General features: G+C 38.6%; 1 protein-coding gene across 2 annotated transcripts in view; it reads left to right on the plus strand.

Moving 5' to 3' along the window:
• bcl6b (BCL6B transcription repressor) overlaps positions 1–22,121 on the plus strand; it is a 54,265-nt gene extending 32,144 nt beyond the window's left edge. For both annotated transcript variants that reach the window (XM_039746960.1, XM_039746961.1), the window contains exons 7-12: positions 7,294–7,559; positions 7,669–7,808; positions 10,818–10,985; positions 12,669–12,799; positions 13,701–13,838; positions 16,182–22,121. In XM_039746960.1, coding sequence (XP_039602894.1) covers positions 7,294–7,559; positions 7,669–7,808; positions 10,818–10,985; positions 12,669–12,799; positions 13,701–13,838; positions 16,182–16,322 — 984 coding nt within the window. In that variant the 3' untranslated portion in view covers positions 16,323–22,121. The remainder of the gene's footprint in view (positions 1–7,293; positions 7,560–7,668; positions 7,809–10,817; positions 10,986–12,668; positions 12,800–13,700; positions 13,839–16,181) is intronic.
• Positions 22,122–22,639: the final 518 nt, after the last annotated feature.

Genomic DNA, 22,639 nt, shown 5'->3' on the forward strand with positions numbered 1-22,639 from the left:
CAATATCCCAGAGATGCATATGTGAATTAATGGAGAAGTAAATTTGGCTGGTGCTACAAACTTTAGGTTTACTCTCTGCCTTTTACCAAATATTGCTGGAGAAAGCACTTGCTGGCAATGACTCTGAGTTGGAAATAACTTATATGAAAGTAGGTGGATGAGTGGATGGATGGAAGGAGGGAGGGAGGGACAGAGGGAACTCACATATCTGCTGTGACTTCCAGATATGGTAACTGTAGGCCACTCACAACACTTACATTGGCTGCTGCCCTCAAGAAAAATCAGTTTTTCTAAGTAGGGTTGTGGGTTGTCAGTTTGTAAAATGTGTCTGTTTTCTTGTATATTTTTGTTGTGTTTCAATTTCAGGCATCATAAAACTAAATATTTAACAAAACAAATTTAGGTCTTCAGATTGATACACCTTTATTGCTGTATTTGTTGGCACTGAGTATAGAATACAACTTTTCCACATGATTCTGGCAACAATGTAATTTATTATATAAACAGAAAGGAGTGATATTTATTGCTTTGAGCATTTAAATTTGGAATTAGAAGAAGAACTACACAGGAGTTAAATGCTGTCTGTGCAGAGTTTACATATTCTTGGGTACTCTGCCTTTCCTGCCACATTCTTACAAGTTAGGTTAATGGATAACTATAACTTGAGTGTGAGTGAATGTGAGTAAGTTGGTGAATAAACCATGAGTTGGACAGCTGCCGCATTCTGGGCTGGTTACCACCTTACCACCAATGCTGCTGGGTAAACTATATACACCGCTGCAACTCTTAGTTGGATAAAGCAAGTTCTCATGTTACTTTATTACTCCCTTGGCCACCTTCTCTTACCAACAGCACTTACAATTATGTCCCGCCCTGCAAAAAATGAAATATGGCCACCGTGGAAGTCCTTCTTTACCTTGGGCCTGACACGGATAGATTAAATGCAGTCAGGTAAATCTCTAAAACAGCTGCAAATTGAAAAAATAACAATCTTTACTTAAATATGACAACAAAGAGAAGATAGCAGGGCACTCTGACTCAGCCGGTAGATAGGGGCAGCAGTGATCATAACAATTTCAAATTCATTTCTTTACAAAAAAAAGGAAATAACAAGTACCTCTATGTGTTTAAATAAAAGTATGATAAAAATTCAAAACAACGCTGGAGAACATAGTTGAAAATGAAGGTCAGTCAGTAACAAATGCGACACTGTATTATAAGAATTTTACCTTGGAAAAATGAAGGACAGAAAAGAGCTCAACCATGTGAAATGTTTCAGCCCTTACTGTGTATATATAATGGCTGTCAAACTTGTATTACTGGAAGAGTGCCACAGCCACTTGAGTCTAGTCTAGTGTTCAAAGATTCAAGAACTACTTGTCTAAAAGTTTCAGATACTGGAAAAATACTCTAAAAAACTGTATGTGAGGTATCTTACTAGATTCCGGGTTTGTCGTGGTGCAACTTGTAATTCTGGAAATGTGTGTTGTGCACTTGTGATTTGTAAACTGTTTTACATAAAAGTGTTAGCTAAATAAAGAAATGAAAAACATATGAACGGTTACCACAGCATTGTGAGAAGAACCCCCTTTGGAGTGTATATTAGAAGATGGAAGACAGACTAGAGGTTAATTCTGATTTGTTATTGAAATCCTATCAGAATTAAGCCTCTTATTTTTTGCTCTGGATGGTTTTAAAACTATGTCATCCAAACCTGCATCTTGAAAGCTGCAGTTCACATTTAATTTCATTTCATTTCATTGTGGAGTTTAACTTGAATAAATTGCCTGACTCCCTTTACCTATTATGCTCCACAGGGTGGTACAGTGAATCCAGTACCTGGTCATTGCCGGTGTGGAGTCTGCACATCTCCATGCGTCTGTGGTTTGCAGTCTTGGCTTTTTCCTGCCTTGTGTCTAGTGCTGTCAGGATAGGCCCTGGCCCCTGACATTTCCTGATTGGTATTAAGCAAACTTGGCAGTGTTATGTTTTATGGTCTCTTGGTCATCCTGCTTTGTAATACTTCTATTAAGGATTCCCAGGGAACACAATTTCTCTTAAACAAGTACTGAACTAGCAGGCTTTGTGCCTACTGTGCCTACACATTTGATTAACAGTACTGCCTTCTCACATTTTTGTAGTAGAGCTTAATTGGAATGAACTCACAGCAAAAAGAGAGATCCTCACAGAAATCTTCTTTGTTTGACTGGCTAAAACAGTTGCTTTCTAATTACATTTCCTGGGAGACCACTGGGATGGAGTGTGAAGGGAGAGGCACCCAAACAAAGAAAACTAAGGTTACATATTTTATATCCACTGTGAATGTCCATTAGTAATCCCTTCTCATGAAATTCAGTAACCACTCATTGTCTAAATGCATATGACCAGACAGACCCCTCTTGAGTGCCAACGCTGCATACACAGAGAACTGGATTGTTCCACAGTGCTAAAATAGCAGGCAACATGGTTCAGATTAAATACTGAAAAAACTGCAGATATTTCCTGTTAATGGTAACTGCAGTGAACAAAGTGTTGCAAAATATTTATTGGCAACCCTCATAAGATATTGAGCAGGCCTCAATAATTCGCCAGGTAAAGATAATTAGAATATATTCTCTTGACAATACACCCTAATCCACACTACTTTCTGGAGGAATTCTTCTCTGGCTTTTGATGTGCTTTTTTACATGCTTACACAGTGTTCTCCGCAGAAATTTTTTCCAGCCGGGTGGGGCAGGACAGGGAAATTTGGTGGTGAGGAAAATTAAATGTGCACTATTTTTATTAGTTAATTATTATTAATTATTTTCCAATGCTCAGTATGACTTCTTTTTTAAGGTTTGACACTTGTACCAGAATATTTTTTATTAAATTTAAGAAGTATCAAATTCAGGATCCTGCAACCCTAACAAAAATTTTAAATAACAATCGTCATGACATAAACCAAGAGGCACAAGTATTGTCATTGTCGGGAAGAAAAGTGAAAACAATGAAAAAAAAGTATGGGAAGCCTAATGAAAAAAAATAAAATATTCTTCAAAGCCAACTTGCATATGCAGAAGGTGTCTTCAGTTAAATATTTATTCTTCTTTTCTTCCTAGAGGCCCAGTTGTCTGCAGCTTTCCCATAATCAAAGTCCCCAGGATTTGGGCCCTCCAAGGAGATCAGTATGAGATTATTTAGCATGCTTTGATTCATGCGATTTCTCAGACATGTCTTGATCCTTTTAAGGGCAGAAAACCCCCTTTCACAATCAGCTGTGCTCACTGAGATCACTAGCCCAATATGAGCTAGTTTGGCTAAATTTGGAAATGACTGTGAGCTCTGATGTTGTTGTAATTTTTAGTAAAATCTGTTCTGGACTGAAGTCTTTGTATGATTGACTTCTTATTATTTTTGACGCAACTGTCCATTCTTGCCTGCTACGTTCAAATTTTTTAATTGGAGGGCTACCACTTTGGAGTAATGATCGAAAAGAATTTCAGCAGACTCACTTGAATCATGAATTTCTGCATTGAAAATTTTTGAAAAGCTGGCAATAATTGGCATGTCAGGGAATCTTGCATCTAGGTGCTTGACAACTTTATTGTATATTGCAGTTTTGAATGGCATTACATCACTCTTTGTATAAACAATGCAGAGATCTGACCATTCTTCTGCCGAACAATGATGAAGGCTTTGAAAATATCTCCCAGGAGTGTCTTTCAACTCCATGATGGACAATTTTGTGGGGAGCAAAATTGGCTCAATTTCAGTAAGACTGACATCTTGCTTTGCCAAGCCTTAGATAAGTTGGACAACAAAGGTAATATGTCTGCAGCATCTTCAGAGAGGAAACAAAATTGTACGTTTTAATACATCTGCTTAATCCTTCAGCTGTGATGCCATTTCATTCAGTGGCCTCTCTTTCCAGCACAGCTATAACACTCCTCATACACTGTCGTAGTGACTGTACTGCAGAGTCATGAGACAGCCATCTAGTTTCACTGGCCATTTTCAGCTCAGTCTGGGGAATGTTCAGAATATTTTGGATTTCTGTTAAACCAGCCATACTAACTGAAGAATTTTGGATGAAATAGAACAGCTGCCTTAAGATGTTGTTCAGTTTTGTTAAATAAGGTACAGCAGCTGCTGCTTGGGCACTTGCAAGGGCCAATTGGTGGTTTACACAGTGGCAGTTAAACAAGAGTCCTGATGTTTTATCTTTAAGCAGTTTTGCCACACCTTTCTGTTTCCCAATCATAACAGCCGCTCCATCTGACCCTAGTCCAACCAGATTAGCAGTTTTCAAGCCTAGAGTGTTCGTAGTCTCACTCAGTGTGTTGGTTATAGTCTCTGCTTTGCCATAAATCATATTGCGGGTTGATACATAACTAATTCTGACCTCTTTAGTGACCTGGCAAACATATTTAATGTAAATAATTAATTGTTTTACAACTGAGATGTCTGTGGTTTCATCACACAGAATACTGAAAAAATGTTCAGCGTGTATATTTTTCAGTGTGTTAGACTTTATTTCTGATGCTAAGACATCCACAGCTCTTGCATTGTTCTTTCAGAGGTGTAATGTGCATTTTTACCAACATTGAGATGTTGTAAAAAGGAACAACCCATTTCTTTACAGTGTTCCAACAGCTTTTCAAACAACGTTGTATGTGGCAACTCATTTTTTGCCAACCAATACATGGATCTTAAAGCTTCCACAAAGGCATCTCTCTGTAAGTTATTTAACACAGATACAGATCTTTCAATTTGACCGATTCCAGTTTGCTCAAGTACACGCTTTCCTAAAAGGTCAGCAGAAGACTCAATGTGCGTTTTACTTTTTTCATGGTCCAGCAAGCTTTCTTTTCGAATTCTTGTGCATGGCACATTTACCCAAGGTAACTCCCTCCTTGGGGGGTGTTTGTTTGAATATTTCATGTACAATGAGCACCTTATACCATTTTGTTTTGGCCATTAGCCAATCAAAATCTGTAAACTATTGTTTGTTTATGCTGGATAAGTGGTTCTTAGATTTATCAATTGGCAGAGTGTGTGCTGAGGAGATTTCCCTTGATGGACCAGCCTCTGCAATGTCTTTGTCTGAAATTGCATATTAGGAGTTGATGCCGCACCTTCATTAGTTTGTGGCGTCTCTTTTCTGAAATAACTGAGCAGCATTGTTTTCTGAACACTTTTTTTACTCATGTTGGTAAAACGTTTGGAAAAAATTAAAAGTTCCTATGAATAAGACTTTTGAGTGGGAAAGTGGGAGCCTGTTGGATATTCAATGCACACCTGCACTACGGTAGGGCAAGATATGAACAAAAAAAGGAATGGCAGATGGGTCACTTTAACAAAACCCTTAGCATTTCAGTGACAAAGCTTTTGCTCAGGACACAGTGTGTGCTGCAAGGGTTTCTGCACACTTTTTGCAATATGGACACAGGTCCAAATATGAGCAAATATAAGAACGCCGGATGGGGTCACTTTAACAAAACCCTCAGTATGAGCAAATATAAAAATGGCAGAGGGAGTCACTTTAGCTGGAACCACAGTGAGTGCTACAAGGATTTTTACACACAGAACACACCTAATGCTTAAACAACTGTGTATATATATATATATATATATATATATATATATATATATATATATATATATATATATATATATATATACCAGTAATGGCGTACTGCACAAAAACGTGCAGTGAATACACTTGACTTGAGCATTCCTAGTTTTCATACTCTTTCTGTGTACATTTAGCATTCGTTTGCTCAGAGGTTGATTCACTTAGTGCATCCTGAACATCTCTTTTTTTCTCCACCCTAGTGGCCCACTGCTTCTCTTATTTCGTTGGCATCTTTTCGCGTTAAAACTGATTAGGTTAGATTTTGTGTTGCAATTACTTAGTACGTTTTCTTTCATTTTTCATTTAAGCTGACACTTAAGTCTTCAATCTGCCTCAAGAATGATTAGCGAAGGTGGTAGTGAATGAGAAAGTGCCCATATGCATATATATATTTTTTTGCTATGTACTGAACAAGAAGAGAGCTGCTGTATGCTACACAGACTGCACTGACACTAAGAACAGAGACATCACTTCCTGATGCCCTTTTTCTGACATCTGACCGGCTGGTTCCACTAGTCTTTTTTGTTTTATTATTTTATCAGTTCTCCTCTCGCCTGCCCACCTCCACATCCTCTTGTCTTGTGAACTTGCCGCTCCATCCCCGCTATTACCATGTACAGCCCCCTCTCGAAAGCCCACCTCCCTATACTCTTTGCTTGTGAACTCTGCTACGCCTCATCCCCGCTATTAGCTTGTTCAACATCGAGTGATCGGCAATACTGTATCCCGCTCTGCACCTGTCCCACTTGTGATCCTGCTTCTAAAGTATTTTCACACCTGCCTGCTCGTCCCTTGCCATCTCTGCAGATCATTAATCTGACTGTGCAATGCCATGCAAGAGGTCAGCCGGGCGCTCAACACTGCTTACATGTATTTATTTAGTTGACTCTTTTATCTAAGTCGCCTTTGAGATCACAAATGTACAGCAGACTTAAATTCTGGACTTTAAAAATTGAGCGTAAGTTCATGCAATATGTCAAAGTTGTAGACTGAACCAGCAGGCTAGGATTTTAAAGTTCAGTACCTTATCGAACACAACCAGACGGCATACCGTATGCTTGTATTGTACACTTAAGCTCTATTACTATTTAATACACGTTTAAAGTAATATTTAAAGTATACAAAAATCTGAGAATGGCTTTGACATGAATTGGTTAGCACTACTGTCTCACATGGTGTCATGAACTGACACCCAGTTTGAAGACTATCTGTGTATAGTTTGCTTATCTTTCTCATGTCTGTGGAAAGTTCTTCCCAAGTAGTGTGTTTTTTTCTGCATATCATGAATGTATTCATTTTAGGTTTAGTCATTATGTAAAGGACCTTAAAATCATTTTGAGGGAGGCATTCATTAATACAGTAGAACCTTAAAGCAGAATAGCTGTTTCTCTGGGTTGAGAAGAAGTCGGTTTTGGTTGCAAGGGCATATAGTTAAGTGTCCCCTGTGTATCTTCCAGTTAGCACGCTGGTTTGGCACATGAAGACAATTGTCTAATTAATTCTAGGGAGATAAGGAGTCATTGCACTGAAAAGAGTCTCTTATTTAAAAAGCTGCAAAGACTTTTTGAATGCTGTTTATCACATTCAATGCTTTATTCTACTCAGAAGTATAAAGAGAGTGGTGATCTGCATGAGTGTGTCTGATGGATACTTGGTTTACTTCTTATTTGGGGCAGGCGCAGACAGAGGCCCGTCCAAACCCAGACCCCAAAGCCTGTAATTGGAAAAAGTACAAATATATAGTGTTGAACCCTCTATGCCGGAGATCAGCTGTGAAAGATGAGGAGGAAGAGGAAGAGGAGGAGGAGGAGGAAGGCGACAAGAAACTGGAGGGAGATGATCCAGAGCTGGGTCATACCCCTAGGAGCCCAGAGAGATGCCCATCATCTGACCACTCTGCCCAGGAGGCGGGAGACAAAGATGAGATGAGTCAATCAGTGAGGTGAGTACAAAGCTGAGCTTCATCTGAAAGGGTTCAGACTATTTATCTTGTGGATATCTCCTTGCTATATTATATTGCTTGGTTCAGTAACTGAACTCTTTCTCCTTAGGCTTATCCCTCGGTACGTTCAGTGTAACGTTTGTCTGCAAAGCTTTGAGCAGGTCTCTCAGCTATTTCATCACATCATGGCCAGCCACCCTGAGGAGGACCTTCCTGACTTGTCTTCTGCAGCCTCTCGCTGCACGTCCGGTACAGTGTGCTATATGTCTGTCTGTCTAAACATTTCAGCATGAATAGCAATGCAGTTTGAATAAAGTGTGTGTCACTTGCATTTTCAGTGGAACATGAAGATTAGCCACAATTTCTTTTTATACACACTTTGCCCATTTTATTTAATCTATCTGATTAGAAACTAAAATAACCTGCTGCACCAAACAACTAATCATCTGGCAAGAACTCAGTATATACTTTATGTAGTATTGCAGATATTGTCAGGAGGTTTGGTTGTTATTTGTTCAAACATTAGAATGTCCAAAAAGTATAATCTAAATGGTTTTACTGTGCTGAAGTGCACCTCTGAACACATAACCTGCTATATCTAGACATGGATAGGCTACATCTACAGAAGAACATACCAGGTTTGTCTCTTTTTAGCTAAGAACATGAAAATGAGGTTATAGTGGACATGTGATCACCAAAACAGGATGACTTAAGATGGGGAAAAAGTCACATTATCTGAAATTTTCCATTTAATTTGTGACATACAGGTGCCACAGGCAAAATGTGACATAAATAGCATTAGTCCATGAATCCATACTACCTTGTATCAGGGGTACAGACTGCTAGTGGTGGTGTAATGGTGTGGGGAAATGCTTTCTTGGCATATTTTAGGAATTTTACTTCCAATTGAGTGTCATAGACTTTTCTGCTGGACTTGTCTACTGGTTTTCACCTGAAAACTATCAGACGGGTACAGTGCTATGCCATGCCACCATGGTTGAATCATCTCAAGATGGTTAGATAAACAGTACCTTTGATTTACTCCAATGCCCTGAACTGTCCTCAGGTCTCAATCCAACAGTGTGATGTTTGTAGCTAGCAATATGAGAGAACCGGTGATATCACATCAGCAGGGACTTCTTTGAAATCATACTTTGGAAAGTTTTTTTGAAGGTAAAAGGAGTTCTAGATAAGTGAACCTAAAAAGGCAGCCACTGAGTGTATAATGCTTTTTTTACCCATGTTCTGACTTAAGGCCCTGCATTCAAATTCATCATGTAAACAAACTCAAAAACAGCAGGTTAAAAATAAACTTGATTTTTTACAATTCTGATCTCTAGAAGAAAGACACACATTAATGCAAATTAACCAACAGATTTTTGAAAGCTGCAGCTCCTTTAGTGGTGAATTTTTCTTCGGGATATTCACAGAAGATGAAGTATTTTATAGATTTTATAATAAAAGCAATTATGGCCCATCAAAATGTTAAGTATGTTTTGTTAACCATGTGCAGAACTGTCACACATAGATACTCTAAGATTGTTGCAGATCTGTTTCATGCATGCCTGATGTCACAACCTGACAAGTACTCCAGGATTTCCACCTCACATTTGTTTATAACAAAGGAAAATCTTGTTTTTTTTCATTTGAGGGGTACATTATCAGAATACAGTGAGAATATTATGAGTACTGCCACCAGATATATAACACTGATCTCTGTGGCATCCAGTGGCACATGGCTAGTTTGCATACATAATTAGCCATGTTCCAGAATCAAGACAAGCCTTAAAGGATCCTCCCCTCTCTAGGAAACACAGGAGACCACTTTGTGGCATGATTAACAGGTACCTTAGATTGGAACTCTGTGAGCATATTAATCTGTATTTTATTTACTTATATCTAATCTGTGGTTATTTGTTGTATTTTGTTGTTTGAGGCACTAGTTAGCACTGCTGCCTCACAGCACAGGACATATTTGTAGCCAGAATAATCAGTCCAGCGTAGTTGGCAGACACTACTTATGCTCTCAGAGACATTTAAGACCATTGCACCATTATAATCTACTCAAAGCTAGTTCAGTTCCGCCTTCCCCATTGGCTTCAAAGCATTTCAGAGAGTTCTGCAGATCCCAAGCATTTCTATGATTTTGACAATCTCATGGTGAAGCTATCTCGGGAGGGTTTGCTTATCACTATTGACAATTAAATGCAAAACATAATCAAGGTTTTCTGATTTTTTTTTTATTTTCTTCACAATTAAGGTAACTTTGCAGCTAGAATGGAGCTTTAGACATAGATATATTTTTGTGCATTTAATGTTTATTTTACTTTTGCTCCAGCAAACAGTAGCATACTAACCCATTATGCTATGTTGTAAATACCTAGACTTTTTAGTGCTTTATTCACTAGAATATATTTCTTGCATGTCTTCTTCAATAATGGTTTAACGATGTGTTGTTATTGCGTTGTTGTTATGGATTTGTGCATATCCTTTGAGTCTGCTTTAGTGAAGAGTCTTCTTCTTCTTTCAGCTGCCCCTGTTAGGAGGTTGTCACAGCAGATCATCTTCTTCCATATCTTTCTGTCCTCTGCATCTTGTTCTGCTACACCCGTCACCTGCATGTCCTCTCTCACTACATCCATAAACCTCCTTTTAGGCCTTCCTCTTTTCCTCTTTCCTGGCAGCTCTATCCTTAACATAATTTTCCCAATATACTCAGCATCTCTCCTCTGCACATGTCCAAACCAACGCAATCTCGCCTCTCCCAACCGTCCAACTTGAGCTGATCCTCAAATGTACTCATTTCTAAACCTATCCATCCTCGTGGCATCTTTAACTCTGTCTGCATCAGCGAAGAGTACCATATAATAATAATTTGAATAGAATGGGAATTGGTAAAGCAGTAAAATTATCTTTACATTTTTATCATCTATGTAAAGCATGAAATTCAAAATGTCAGGGTCATTAATTCATGTCCCATACTGAACTAATTTAAATAGCAGTGTAGTGTTTTCATTATAGGACTATACCCCAACGTTATCAGTTCAGTCCCCACCACTGATTCTTTGTTTGACTCCAAGCAAGTCACTTCATCTTCCAATACTCTAGTTGTATAAATATGGATTAAGTGTACTTTTCATTTGTCATTGCATTTCATAAAGGTTTTACCTAAATAGCCATAGTGTGAAATGTAATGTGTTAGTAGGAATAATATGTTTAAAAACCATTAACACTAATCCTAATGGCATTTTATTCTAGGTGTTGCCATGACTTGTACAATATGCCAGGGACACTTCACAAAGCAGGATGCCCAGCACCGACATTTACTGCAATGTAATGGCGACAATGACCAGCCCAAGTGTGACAGTTGCTGCTCTTCTTTTTGCCACAGTAGCAGCCCGTCAACTCAGAAAATTGTGCATGCAGGTAGGATGTCAACATTAAGAACCAGTGTGTGTGTGTGTGTGTGTGTGTTCACTCAGCAATGGATTGGCACTCTTTCCCAGGATTGTTCCTGCCTTGTCCCTGATGCTTGTTTTAACAGGCTGATGTAATGTAAAAGGTGCTGCAGAATTCTGTCTATGGTTACATACGAGGTGTGTTTATTAAATAACTAGACTGATTAAATAACTCACCTTTATTTATATGTATTATAAATTTAATGCTTGTCATATGCTCAATATACTCCCCATTTGCACTAATACATTGCTGCAGTCTTGTTTTTCACTGGTCAAAGGCATGGAGCAAATCAATTTCTGTCAGCTGTTTTAACACATCTGCTGTTTTCTTCTTTACAGTATCAACTGATTCAAAATGTGTCCCTTTAAGCACTAATTTAACTTTTGGGAAAAGATAAAAGTCGCACGGTACTAAATTGGGCAAATATGGAGGATATTCAAGTGTGGTAATGTGCTTGTTGGTCAAAAACTGCTTTACAGAAAGTGAGCAGGCACATTGTCCTGGTAAAGAATGAAACCATTTTCCCACAGTTGCAGCTGTTTTTTTCTGACTTTTTCTCTTAGCTTTATCAAAACTTCCTTATAATAATCCTGGTTAACTGCTGTACCTTCTGGAATCCATTCTTCTAAAATTACACCCTTGATATCGAAAAACACAATGAGCATGGCTTTGAATTTTGACTTGCTTTGATGAGCTTTTTTCATTCTTGATCCAGGGTGTTCATCATCTTCGACATTCTCACGTCCCTCACTGAATCTTTTGTGCCACTCAAACACACGCGCACGAGACAGGCAGTCATTCTCATAAGCTGTAGTAAGCATTTGAAAACATTCTGTTGGTGTTTTGTGCAATTTTACTAAAAATTTCAAATTGACACGTTGTTCAACTTTTAAACACTACAGAAAACACAACCAAACTAAATGGCGACTCACAATCAACTGAATGTCATTGAGTGTTGCTGCTTGTCATGCAGGTTCAGACATGTCCAAGGTCACCATGCATGCAGTTCTAACCGGTTCTGACTGCTTTGTTTACTAGGTGGAATCACAGTCTCATTATTTAATAGACATACCTCGTATTCTTGTGCTTGGCAAATTGTCCAAAGTAAAATCCTCAGAGTATGGCACCCTAATAAAAAAAAAAAAACGTGAGTGTTAAGCTCCTGAAGAAAAAGAAAAGAAAATCCCAAAGTACCTTTGAGGGAATGTGTCAAGCGTTGTGACTGTTAGGGAACTGCTACCCTCTTCCAAAATCTACTTTTTGTACCAAATCTTGAAGTCATGTGACCAGAAGAGGCCAGTCTCTGAAGTTTACTCTGGACCTTCATGGGTGTCACAGTCTCTCATGGACATCCTGTTGACTTTCAGGTGCATGTCTAGTACAACTTTGCAATGACAGGGAGGCCCTAGAACTTTATTCAATTCAAAATCCCATTTGGGTTGGCAACATATCAACCTGAATGGAGTATTCCAGGGAAGCTGGACAAATCTTAACTCATCAGGAAAGTTCATCTGTGACAGTGATAGTTCATAAAGTAAACCTAGCTGTATCTTGCCTTTGAGATAAAGGCCCACTAATAAAAGTTTTTTGGTTTTTTGTTTACTTTTCTGGAAGATTACATTCCTGACTCTTGTCCTACTCTGCCTTCAGGTGAGAAGCCATATCGCTGTAGCATCTGTGGGGCACAGTTCAACAGACCTGCCAATCTCAAGACTCACTCACGCATCCACTCAGGAGAAAAGCCTTATCGCTGTGATACATGTGGAGCCCGCTTTGTTCAGGTAGGTCATGTTTTTCTATCAGTTTCTCCAGCCTGTGGAATGCAGTAAATTTCACAGTCATTCACTCTTGCTATTTTTTTCCTTTATTGTATTTCAAAATAGAATTCTAATGTAATTAATGTAGATTTTATGTCATTGGTTAACACAAAATTGAAATTGAGTTATCAAAGTAAAAAAAAAAATGCATTCTAGATACTATTGTGTTTATCTTAAACAAAGGATAGATAACAATAGACTTAAGCGTAGATAAACAAATTTATTGTACAGTTCACACAGTTGATTGAATAGAGTTAAGTTGTATGCAGTGAAATCGATGAGTTCTTCATTTTGGGACATTTTACTGTCATAAACATAGATGTATAGAAAAATTACATCATAATGACAAAGAGGCATTCAAAACAAGTACAAGATAAGGTTATTTAAAAGTACAACTTAAGTGAATTTTGTGGACATTTGTTACAGATGCAGTGTCCTAGAATCCTGCTCCTGGTCATAGTGTGTGTAGATTTCGCGCATTCTCTGACTGTCTCAGTCTCTGTGTGGGCTGTCTCTGTATACTTCTTCAGCAATCTGTGTGTTAGGCCAGTTGTTGGTTCTAATTTGTCCCCACGTGAGTGAGCAGGCTCTGTGATGGACTGGAACTCTTCACAGGGCCAGCTCATTTTACATTTCCTAACAGGCTGTATGTGGATATGTGCATGAGAGACTCTAAAATGGTTGGTGCCATATGCTTTCAGGTTAGGCCCTGGACCCTGTGACCCTAAATTGAACTGAATTGGTTTGAATGTGTTATTTTATGAAATAATGTAAACTTTTCTATGTGTCAGTTATATGGGTAAGAGCTTATAAGTGCAAGGGCCGTGCTTGTGTTATAATCAGCATTTCTTGAATTTGCACACAGGTAGCTCACCTACGAGCTCATGTTCTTATTCATACTGGAGAGAAGCCATACCCATGTGAGACGTGTGGCACACGTTTTCGTCACCTGCAAACTCTCAAGAGCCACATCCGCATTCACACAGGGGAAAAACCCTACCATGTGAGTATTTTCTTATATTTATCTCTATTACCTATTACATAATGCTGGTATCTTATTAAATAAGGATTGTCACCCATTGAACTTATAGGGTACACAAAATTAGAATAAAAGAAAGTTTGATAGAGGATGGAAAAACACTCAATCCATCAGGCTTGTTAGATTCACTAATAGCTACATTTTCCCAATATCTTATCCAGATATTTGGGTCTAATTTGACAATTTTATACTCACTTATTTGTGATGTAATGACACCCTGTCCAAGATCGTTTACAGCCTTGTGCCCAGTATTGCCAGGATAGGCCCTAAACCCATGCAGCCCTGAACTGAATTAAGAAGATTTGAAAATGCTGCATTATGTTGTTATATTACTTTACTGAATTAAGGTGTTACATCTAGGTATTCTTATCAGGTGGCTATACAACTTGACTAAAATCTTAATGGTAACTATACCTGGAGCTAGGGTTTGTTTGACAGCAGAATTAGCAGATTGTTACTCTGAAGAGATTAAGGGAACATAAGGCTCATTCAGAAGAAAATGTGTTTGTCTTAAGGCCATGTCTCTATTGCAGAAATTTTTCAGTGATTTTTACCATCTAGACGTCGTTTATATAATCTTAGAGAGTTGGGGGCAATAGTGGCGCGCTCCTGTGAGGTTTTGTCATATGGCTGGGCTCTGAAGTACAATGCATATAAATGCAATGATGATGAATAAGAAACACTGGTGTTTAGGATTTCACAAAAAGAACATGCCGCAACTGAATGGGAAAATAAGTGTCAAAGATTATGACTGAACTCCTTGTACCTGTGTACCCATTGCACAGGAACTGGAACCATCAGGCAGCATGTCTTTGGCTATCAGAGAAACGGTCAAGCTCACAATATTTTGGAAATGTGAAACAATGCTGGAAAAATGTGATGCAGTTGCATGCCATGTTATTTCTATTTGTGTAAATTGACATGCTCTGGTGACAATTTCAGCAACATATTCATCAAGTTTAACATCCTCTCCAACTAGAGGTTGTGTACTATTACATCAGCTTTAGATGGCACTGTGGTATAGAAGTTTACTGGATTGGCCAATGTATGAGGTGCTTTTGTTTTAGCATAGCCCACCTAGGATTGGTTCCCCTAAAATACTCCACATCTATCTATCTGTCTCTCTGTCTAACAGTGTCTTTCATATCTAAAGTAAAAAATGCATCTTGCTGAGCTATCAGAATACTAGCCTCTTTCCCAGCAACCTTTTCCTTCTTTCAGTCCCTAGTTTAGCAGGTATAGATACCCTCTTCAAATGTAGTTTTGGGAAATGCTGTTCTCACTTTTGGAAGCCTGAATTGAACTGCTGATTTTCTTTCTCTCTATCTATCTGTCTATTTCTCTACTGCTTTAAGACAGCTATTGTGCTGCACATGCTATAATCTCAAAAGACCGCTCAAGGTTGTCTGGCTCAAGCTCAGCCTGAGAGCACATTAACACTGTTGTCGCCTGCCTCACCAGTTTAAAAGGATAATGGATTAGATCACCAATGATTAGATAACGTCTGGGAAGAGGCAGACTGTTAAATCCTAAGAGTGTGTAATACTTTGGTTGCAAAACATCCTGATTGCCTTGTAGGAGCAACTGAAGAGCAAGGCAGCCACATATAAACGCCAGAGAATCCAGAGAACAGGATGTGTGGCCTGTCAACAGTTACTTTTTAAATAGAAGACTGGAAATGGCACACAATAGTGAATGTGAAATCACAGTGCAGTTTCTAGGCGTTGCTTGTTGTACCTTAGAGACTACCCACTGCCTTAGATTTCAAAGCTTTTTATATCTGATTGATATATATATATATATATATATATATATATATATATATATATATATATATGCATATAATTCATTTTACTGCAAGCTTGATTTTTTTTATATGTAGTCATACTTTCCTTGTTGGCAAAACACACTGTCATGGTGCCATATGAAATAAATGTCAAATAATAGCAGTTTCAGAAATAACATCATTCTGATGTCCCACATAATCATCACCACTTCCTTGGCCACTTTTTGACCCTAATTTTATGAATTTTGCTATATTCTGAATTGCAACTGTATCAGTTATTCAGAGTTTTTGCCTGGCTTGATGAAAGCAGGGTGTAAATTGTTGCATAAATTGTTGTTTCTGTACATGTCTCTCTTGAGTGTGACCCCCTTAGGTTTCCCAGGTTGCATTCCCACTCCAAGATAAACGTATACATGACTTCTGAATCTTATTTGATTTACTTTACTGTGTAAAACTTTAAGAAGAATTTGTCTTGACAAAAACAACAGTGAGCTGACCATTTTTTCTGTTTTCCCTCACAGTGTGAAAAGTGCGATCTTCACTTCAGGCACAAGAGCCAGCTGAGACTCCACCTGCGGCAGAAGCATGGCGCAGTAACTAACACCAAGATCCGCTACAAGGTTCTGTCAGACCCATACAGAGCAGCAATTGTATCCTGCTAAACATTTCATGCAGGTCATGAGATTACTTTGCACAGTCAAGCAGGAAACTGAGTCCAGACCAAAATGGAAAAAAATGGACGTTTTCTCTGTTTGTGATGCAATGCCTCCTATTGACCTTTACCAAAAAAAAAAAAAACTTTTAATTTGTTCTCAGGGTCAGGGCTGCCATCACTAAGTAGATGGTAACAGGGATTAAACATGTCTTAAGAAACTTCCTATGGCATTTAGTGGTAGAGTAAACTTACTGCAGATAGGTGGAACAAATTGGACACCACTTCCTCAAATTGAAGAATACTTTTGTCAGAGAAAACCAATCAGGGAGGCAGGTCAGTGAGCAACCTTCCTCCTATTCCTATTGACTAATGAACTCAAGATTGTTGCATTCTGGTCTTGTCAAGTGTAAACAATGTCAAATCAATGTATTATGTGCATTCAGGCAATGTGGTGAAGGCTTAGAACACTAACCCATGAGGCTGTCAGTTCAGTGCACACCATTGACTCACTTTATATCCATGAGCAAGTTGTTTAACCCGATAATGAATTTTACACAGATTTTAGGAAACATTTTTAGAGATGGTGTTCACTATGGAAAGATGCTGTATGAAATGAAAAGTTAAATGTTGTTTTTCACTATAGAAAGGTGATTAGAGTTGTGGTTCAGTATGGAAAGTTTGTTTGTTGTGTGATTACCCGATTGATGATGTTAACTTGTTTTGTGACACACGTTTGTTAAGTTAACTCATTGTATCAGCTGCTTGCAGTTACTTTAGCACCAAAATCTACTTTTCTTATGCAGCCAGTGGTAAAAAAAAAGTGATAGGATTGTTTTTGCTGATTTTCAAGCCTTGGTGTTATTAGGATGGAGGCCTAGGGACTCAGAGCTTTCCTGTCTTCTTTTGAATTCTTAAAAAGAGTTCTTGGTTAAAACCTTGCAGTGTGTAATCGGAATGTACTGATTCTTAACTCCGTCTTCCTGTAATGTTCAAATACAGTGAGGCAAATTTGATGATAACAAAATGTGTTAGTAAGATGAAAAAATGGAAGAAGAATGGCAGAGTTGGTGATGAGCATCCATTGTTCCCCTCCCTCATTGAAGTGTAGGTGTAGGAAGCTGTAGTTGGTCTTCGTGGGCAATGCTCATAGGTATGTAGGGTTAAAAATGGCACATGTACAGAGTGACTTGTATGTTGCAACACAAAGTTAGAGGCACACCATGTTGTTTTAAAAGGTCTATCACTGTAAACAGATGTACCAACAAAGCACTTTGAGATGACTTCCACTATGTAAAGCCACTAAAATATATATTATGAAGTTTAAGGGTGCAGCTATTTTTTTTTTCAAAATGCAGAAAGAGAGCAGTCAGGCTAAGGGGTTCCTAACGTTTCTGTAGACACCTAAAAGTCCTGCCTCTTGGCTGCTACAGACTACACTGCATCTCCATTCTGGACTTTCACTACAAGGCTCTACAGTGTGCCACCTAGCAGCTTGTCATAAGCCTACTGCTGGCATGTAATGAGGCACATTTTGTCTGTGTTTTTAAATAATCCAAATGGCTTACTCTGTTGTCCAGGGTAAGCTATTAAGCCAAAATCATATGTAATGAATGATACAGATAACCCTAAAAGTCTGTAGGTATTTTGTGGACTGGACAGTAACATTTTAGTCAGTTTAATGTGTGAAGAAAAAGAAACAGCAGACTAAAAGCAAAAAAAAAAGAGAAAACAGACTGCAGCTAATCTACAGTCAATGAAGTTAACAGCAAGAGGTGGGGACAATGTAAAAGAGGGCTTGTTGAAGTTGCTTTCTGTTGCCTAAAGTACGTTGTTTGGTCTGGAAGAGGTTATAGAACGTTAAATGAATAAAATGATTCAAAAGTCAGAGGTTAAAGTAGGAAGAAAGTATATGATGCGGCGGAGGAAAGCGTTTGGAATTGGATAATCAGGAGCTTAGACAGTCCAATGTGTTTAATTCAGAACTGCGAATCCAAATGGACACTGATGTTCAACGTTTGGACTGATTAATCATTTGCTTGAGTTAGGACTGGAATGATTGTGTCATGATTGCAAAACTCTGAAAGGTGCCTTTGGAAAACTGAATAAATGTCATCAGTTTATTGGGTGCTAATGTTGCCTTGAAAGAGGAGTGTGGCTATCAGTGTCCCAGGTACCAGGGTTTATCATTTTGAATTGGAGTAAAATGTAAACAGAAGTCAGACTGTTTGGGATTTATCAATTGTTTGGTGCACCTTAATAGCTTCCCAAAATTACAGTGTAGCACACCTGGGTCTAAACTCGATCGAACAATCTGGAGAAGTTGGTATGAAAACTGCTACATAATCGCTAAGTTGCAGTCATAGCACATAGAGCACTTAGAATGCGTCTCTTGGCTGCTAGAGTCCATCTAGCTGGCTGTGTGGGTGCCAGCGAGTGTCATGGGGATGGTGGATAGTGGGCAAACAAGTTGCCTCTGAGGCAGAGGGGGGAAAGTAAAATGCCCACTGAGTGCTGAGTCTGCAAATGCTGATCTCTGAACTGTTTTTATACTGGCTTCTCTGGTAGTCCTGCCCCTTCAGACAGTTGAGCATGTGTATGAGATATAATGTGTTTGTGGACAGTAGATAAAGGTTGGAAAACACTTCACTGCTCTATCTATCTATCTATCTATCTATCTATCTATCTATCTATCTATCTATCTATCTGTCTGTCTGTCTGTCTGTCTGTCTGTCTGTCTGTCTGTCTATCTCTCTGTCTGTCTATCTCTCTGTCTGTCTGTCTGTCTGTCACATATTTTAAAAAATGGAAGCATGATTTGTTCTTTTTAATAAAACCGGGATCATAAGCTAATAAGAAACCCTGAACCTTGACAGTGAGAGATCAACTATGCATGCTGATGTTTTTCACTTCAAACACATGAATTCCTTTTACATTTCATCTAACAGTGTGTGTGCCTGTGTGTGAAAGTATAACTTTATCTAATTTAATGTTTTTTATGTAGTGAACACCATCTCAAGTACTTGACCAGGGCTGATGAGACTGGCACCAGCCCTCTCCCAGAACAAGGTTAAGCAAGTCTGATAAAAAAAAAAATATGTACAATATATATAAATGTTATTTTCAAATTTTGCTGTTATTCATAGAGTTGATATTCAGTAAGGTTCACTAGCTCATCCAGGGTCATGCAGTGAGTCAGTGGTAGGCTTTGAGCCGACAACAGTTTCTTAGTCTTGATGGGACATACTGTTGCATTCCGTTACTCTCTGTAACTCTTCATTTTTTTCCCATTTAAAACCTGCCTAATTGTTTTTCTAAATAACCCTTTAGGGTTTGTGCTCATGAGTGAACCCTGTCCGGAGTTGGTTCTTTTCTTACAAACAATGATGACGGGATAGCCCAGGTGTGTTAGAATAATGCACAACAATCAAGCTGGAATAAGGCAGAGTGTGTTTCTGTTGGCCCCTCCAATATTTGTATAAAAATATACTGACAGATCAACGTGGGTCACATCAATGTTCACAGTATCACCAGAATTGTTTGTTGTTACCTTGTCAGTGTCCTGTCAATATATGAACATCCCTTCCTTGAATGTTTCTGCTCATACTGTATAATGAGCCGTAATGTTGTCAAACATCTGCTGACCACCGTGTTCTGTTGATCTCCATCTGCATCTGTGTACATACGTTAATGGTGGCACTGAAACCAAGTCTTTTAAGCTGAGCCTCAGCTCCCTAACCAAAAGGCCACACACCTCCCCAACCTGACCACTGTCACTACACTGCCTAGTTTTGAAGCCTTCCCATCTTGCTTCTTGATGCACCTTTTTTTTCTTAGAAAGTAAAACTCACTGTAGTGAGCATAATTTGCCTTTCTTTAATGAAGTGTGCAGAATTAAGTTGATTTGCCATTGTTTGTAAAACAGGATCCTTATTGGCTATCCTGTTTTTAAAGTCTGGTTGCTCTCATACCACTGCTGCTGGCACATCATAAGCTCTTTGAAAATGGTGTGCTCCGGGAAGAACTCTTTCTGTTGCTTTTTTTTTTTTTTGGCATCTATCTTGCTGTCTTTCTTCTTTCTGAACATTTTTGGGCCTTCACGTAGTGTTGACTCGCTGTGAATGTGAATGCATCCCATTGTAGGTGGTGTGTGTAAGTACCACTTTCAGACTTTCCTTTTTCTCTACGGCTTTGCTGCCGCGTAAGCCTTCAAATGCTTAATATTTCAGTTCCTGCGTGGCGTGAGACGACGCCTGACTGCGTTGTGGCTCTGTGCTGAAGGAATTGGGACCGTTTGAAAGACACTGCGTGACTTTTAATGGCCCAAAGTGAGATTGGAAACATACAAGCTTTGAGAGTTGATGTAAATGTAATATAAAGAGGAATTAAAAGAATCAAAAAGATTTATCATTTTGCTGGCCAAGATAAAATATCTTTTTATGGGGTAATAAAAGATTTTGTTTTCTGTTACAGCTTAATATACAGTATATATTTTTATTATGCTGGAATGGTGTATTTGTATGGATTGCTGCTTTAAATGCTTTAGAAAATTATTTTTATTTTATTTTATTTTCTGAAACCAAAGTCTAAAAACGATCTGCTGTGCAGAATATGCTCTTTTTTTAATTAAAATTGCAGTTAGTGATGCTGCTGTCTTTAACCGTTTTGCTGAACCCTTTTTATGTCGGCGTGCTTATTTTGTTTTAGGTGGTCTATTTCACTTCACCTCATTTAAACATTTACTGTATTTCCTCCCTAACTGGTGCCCATGAAACTTTGTGTTTTTGCTGTTGATCGGCAGGCCCATTCTGAAATCAACGTTCATTGCACCCTTTTTATTTTGCCTAGCTGGAAATTGTTTGACTCTAGCACACCCCCATGACCCTGTAGTTGGGATATAGCGGGTTGGATAATGGATGGATGGAAATTGGATGTTCAAAGGAAATAGATTTAATTATTTTTTAAGAGAAATAGGAGCAGGAGACAAATGGAATGAAAGGACAATAACAAAAGAGTGGTCCAAAACGTTGCAAAGATTCTGTGATCAGGACAACAAGGCCAAAGGATCAAAACAAAAATGCTGCATTTGAAAGGAAATATAGGAAGACAAAAATGAAAAAAAAAGGACTTGAAAAGGTTCCCTAGAAATGCCAAGTTTTCACGTAGAATATTGTAGGCTTTGTTGCTATGAAAAGCTTTGGTGCTCCCTAAAGTCCTCCTCTCTACCACCCTACTTGGTAAGGAGGAGTTTGACAAGTGCTTGAATGCGACCAGCCCATCAGGCTCATAATTGTGATGCCAAAAGAGCTTACCACCATACAGCCTTTAAGAGGGAAATCAGCCATACAGGAACGTTAAAGGATTAACAGTTGTTTCATTTACCGTTTTATTGCTGTTGTATGGCACCAGCAATTCAGTTTCCAAAAACTCATCCTGAACTTATCCCTGCAGGACGAGCTTTTATATTAGAGGAACTGCTGTAGCAGAAATTGTTCTGAAGTCCCCCTGTGTGACCTTAAAGGAGTCCAGTGCCATGCCAGGGCTCATTCAACAATGTTGTCCTGTGCACTTGTGATCTGTAAGTTGTTTTAGATGTCACCTAATTAGGTAAACTTTACCACTATCACTGCCGAGCCCAACAATAAATCTACTAATTCAAACACCCAGACGTTCATGAGGGAATCTATGGATATGACAGAGCAGCTTACTTCTGCAATTTTAATTTATAGTTCTGATGTGATTGTTCAGAAGACAAAATGCTGATCTCTCTTGTCTGCCGCTTTAATAAATCTGCAATATATATTTTAAAGGCTTGTCATTTTTCACTGTTGTCTTTAGTGTCTTGATTCCAGTTCCTGCTACCAGGTGTTTTTTGGTTTTATCAAGTTTATATTTGGGTCCTATCACTGTTAAGTCTTAATGTTTTACTTTTATTGTGTTATTTTGTTGTTTCAATCCAATTCCCTTAAATCTTTCTTCATGACCACCATATGATTTGTTTTGATTTTGAGGGTGCTACCAGTAAACGTTAAGACACCATCATGAAGGAACTACTGAAAACAGTTCATGGCTGGGGGTGGGTGGGTTCATGAGTGATACAGGCCTCCAAAGAAAGCAACACTCTGTGTACATGTCCTCCACAATATGTTGGGTGGTTTTGGCAGTCTTCACCGGGACCTTCTGGGTCATGCCTGGAGAGACCTGTAGCACTTTCATGAAGGAAGTAGTGCAAATACTTTGTAGCTGGGGTGCATGGGATCACGGGTGATATGGACCCTCTATGTAAGCCTCATTTTGTGTAAATGTCCTCCACATGGCCACTCAGAT

The sequence above is a fragment of the Polypterus senegalus genome, chromosome 3, assembly GCF_016835505.1.
Source record: "Polypterus senegalus isolate Bchr_013 chromosome 3, ASM1683550v1, whole genome shotgun sequence".
Classification (NCBI taxonomy): domain Eukaryota; kingdom Metazoa; phylum Chordata; class Cladistia; order Polypteriformes; family Polypteridae; genus Polypterus; species Polypterus senegalus.